At 51.2% G+C, this 3,217-nt stretch overlaps 2 protein-coding genes across 2 annotated transcripts; both read right to left on the bottom strand.

Annotated features, from left to right (window-relative positions):
• Positions 1-596: 596 nt before the first annotated feature.
• GLOTRDRAFT_12501 (uncharacterized protein) lies at positions 597-980 on the bottom strand (the record flags this gene model as incomplete). The annotated part of the gene is made up of 1 exon (XM_007868970.1): positions 597-980. A coding segment is annotated over one exon (384 nt), but the record flags the coding sequence as incomplete, so codon positions are not given.
• Positions 981-986: 6 nt separating this feature from the next.
• GLOTRDRAFT_130502 (uncharacterized protein) lies at positions 987-1,181 on the bottom strand (the record flags this gene model as incomplete). The annotated part of the gene is made up of 2 exons (XM_007869260.1): positions 987-1,071; positions 1,114-1,181. 2 exons carry the CDS (start codon positions 1,179-1,181, stop codon positions 987-989), a joined length of 153 nt encoding a protein of 50 aa, XP_007867451.1.
• Positions 1,182-3,217: the final 2,036 nt, after the last annotated feature.

Raw genomic sequence — 3,217 nt, 5'->3', positions numbered from 1 at the left:
CCCTTCGCTCTGGTAAGGTGGTAGACAGATAATAGATTCGATCCAAGCTGAGGAACATGTAGGACATCATGGAAGACTACAGCAGGCGCGATAGACCCTCTAATCAACGGCTCGAACACCACAGACCCCATCCCAGCCGAATAGATGACTTGGTTGTTGGCGAGGCGAACAGGGACGATGTGGGGAGAGTAGGAGCGGAACCAGCGACGATGAGGGGTCATGTGTGAAGTAGCGCCTGTATCGGTGTTCCAGTTAGCAGCTGCCGGACTAGAGAGCCAAGAAACGCGCTCAGAAGCAGAGAGAGCGACACTTGCTTTGCCAGCGTACTCCACAGTGTTAGCAGACTCCCCGGGCGTCTCGGACGCCTCCTGCGCGTTCTGGGGCCTCCTAGCACCTCCCTTGCGACGATCGGACCGCTCCTGACGACGCTCAGCAGTCTTGGCCTTCGCAGCCTTGGTAGCCTTCTCCTTGGCGAAGCAAGAGGCCTCAGAGTGGCCCACAGCGTCGCAGAACGAGCAGCGGACGTCAGGAGCGAAGGAGGGACTGCCAGAGGCCTTGAGGGCGAGAGAGGGGGTAGAGGAGAAGCCTCGAGTTGTACGCTGAGTCTCCTCGTTCTGGAACGCGCTCTGGAGCTTCGAGAGGCTGAGGGAGTCGAGCAGAAGCAAGGAGGAGACGAAGTTGTTGTACTCAGCAGGGAGGGAGCGAATGAGAGACATAGAAGCAAGTTCCTCGTCCAGCTGCTCAATGGTGAAGTCCTTGGGGCGAAGGGAGCGGATATCCTGCATAGCCTTGTCCGCTCTGGCCGTCAGAGAGACCAGGGACTCGCCCTCATCCTTCCTCAAGCCCAGGAGAACATCATAAGCGTTGAAACGCGCACCAGGCTTCTGCTGAACATGAACCTCCCTCAACGTCTCCCACATCTTCAACGGATCCGTCTTCACCTCCTTCACATGCGCCAACCATATCTCTCCAGCAGCTCTCCCCTTTCACGCCTCCCACTTCCTCTGCTCCCTCTTGTCTTCGATGGTGGGCGTAGTCTCCGAGTAGAGCTCAGGAGCGGCTGTAGGGTTGCTAGTAACGTCCCAGAGATCAAGAGTCTTGAGATAGGCCTACATATCATCAGCCCAGGAGCGATAGTTCCTCTCCCCAAGAGCAGGGAAGGTCCTCTTGGCTTGAGACATTGCTGAGCGACAAAAAGAGCGATGAGAGGTGATGAGACGGCGATGGGAGCGATAGGGAGCGATGAGCAGCCTAAGAGCGAAGCAAAGACCAGCAGAGACAGTCTAGGGGCAGTAGAGAGGAGTTGGGAATGAGATGAGAGGAAGATGGAGTTGTAGGAGCGAGTGGGCGCGAGATGGGACGTGCAGGGGCTGTCTAGGGCGGAAATGCGCGACGAACAAGCCTAGGACGACGACAGGGACCGATAGGAACGATCTGGAGAGCGCAGGAGACAAATGTGCGATAGAGAGCAGATGCAGGGCTGGACAGGCTGAGATCTTGGTCTGATCAGAGTAGGAGCGCTGCAGAGGCTGTAGGACGGGCGAAAAGTGCGATCTGGAGCCTCTAAAGCGTTGGGCTCATAACCTGTCCAACTGGGAAGCTGGCAGGCGTCCAGATACACACAAAGATGCCTGAGTCAAGCTCTATTAATGCTAAGAAGTACAGAAATATACAGAGGGACATACCTGAGTCAAGCTCTATTAATGCTAAGGAAGAGAGCTTGACTCAGGAGCGCATTTTCGCTCTTCTGGGAGCGTGGGAACCAACTGTACAGTATGGGAAATGGAAGGGAAAAGCGCAGAGTTAAAGAGGCTAAGTCACCAGGGTAAAGGAAGCCAAAATAGCAAAGTGGTTACCACCACTAGCAGTGATGCATACCTGGAGGTTTTGGTTCAATCCCCAGTCAGTGCACTTTTTACCTCCAATAGTAGGTGCTTTGGCTGTCCCGGGGTGGTATGATATAGGTGTTTTTGAGGAGGACTGGTGCCAAGTCACCATGGGTGGTCTGGGTGGGCCCAAAAATAATGCACATGGTGGTGGATGCGAATATACACTAAGGGAAGCTTCTTATAACCTATAGTGACACAAGTGGTAGCCATGGGAAGTCCGTAGGAGGAGTATTACCCAAAAGTGGTAGTTAGTCACCTGTTGCTCAGAATCTCTTGGCGTCTTATGCAAACATGTAGCCTTATATGGGCTGAGTAGGACCGCCAAATGCCCAGCAATGTGGCATAGCAGTAGTGTGGGAAAATGCGAAAAACTGTCCCAGAGCCAGCGGTGAAAAATAAATTTTGTACAGCAATGCACAGCCCATGGTACCTACACATAATTAGAACAAGCACTCCCTATTCCTATGCACTATTTTAACTGCTACATTAGTAACAACATCTACAGTAAGGACAAATAAACCCCAGATATCGAAAGAGGTTAAAATGTAGATCCTGGAGGTATCCCATACCAATTGCTGCCATATTTGGCATGTGCTGATGTAATATAGTGATGCCACATGTGTGCCGTCATCCACAGCAGGTTCCATGATTTTTCCCAGATTTATGTGTATTTTTCCTGATTTTATATGAGCTGCTAATGGCTGATATATGTGCTCTAGACACATTCACACACCATGCATAGCTCCGGCACCATGATGCCTGTCCCGAAAATATATTGTGATTTTTCCATATTTGTTCCATATTTTTCTGGGCCTGCAGGGCCAGGTATGGCCACCTACCTATTATTGGCAACAGCTCAGATCAAATCCCGATTTGGATCTGTTGAGATCTGATGACTTGGTCACTCTTTGTTGACTGAGTGGCTCATGGAATGGCCTAGGCGCTTCTAGGCCGAGTTACCTTGTTGTGAGCCACTCCCTTTGTTGTGAGCCACTCCCTTTGTATTCCTTGTATTCCTTGTTATCCTTGTTCTTCTTTGTATTTCGATGTTCCCTTGTTCTGTCCTTGTTCTTTGATGCCCTTGTATTCTACAGTATATAAGGGCTCCCTAGGTCGCTCTGTGTCCCCCAGTCTTGACACAGTTTGACCTAGGTGAGTCTGCCACTTGTATTCCTTATGCCAGAATACAGTCTTGACACAGTTTGACCTAGCCCTTGGGTGTTGTCTGAAGCTAGTATCTTCCACTGCCAACAGGTTATGAGCCCAAGGCTCTAGATCTTCAGACACCCATCTCTTCCAGTCCTTCACTGTTGTCCTTGTGCCACTGA

This window comes from Gloeophyllum trabeum, assembly GCF_000344685.1.
Source record: "Gloeophyllum trabeum ATCC 11539 unplaced genomic scaffold GLOTRscaffold_00009, whole genome shotgun sequence".
NCBI lineage: Eukaryota > Fungi > Basidiomycota > Agaricomycetes > Gloeophyllales > Gloeophyllaceae > Gloeophyllum > Gloeophyllum trabeum.
This window is presented reverse-complemented; position numbering and strand designations above follow the sequence as displayed.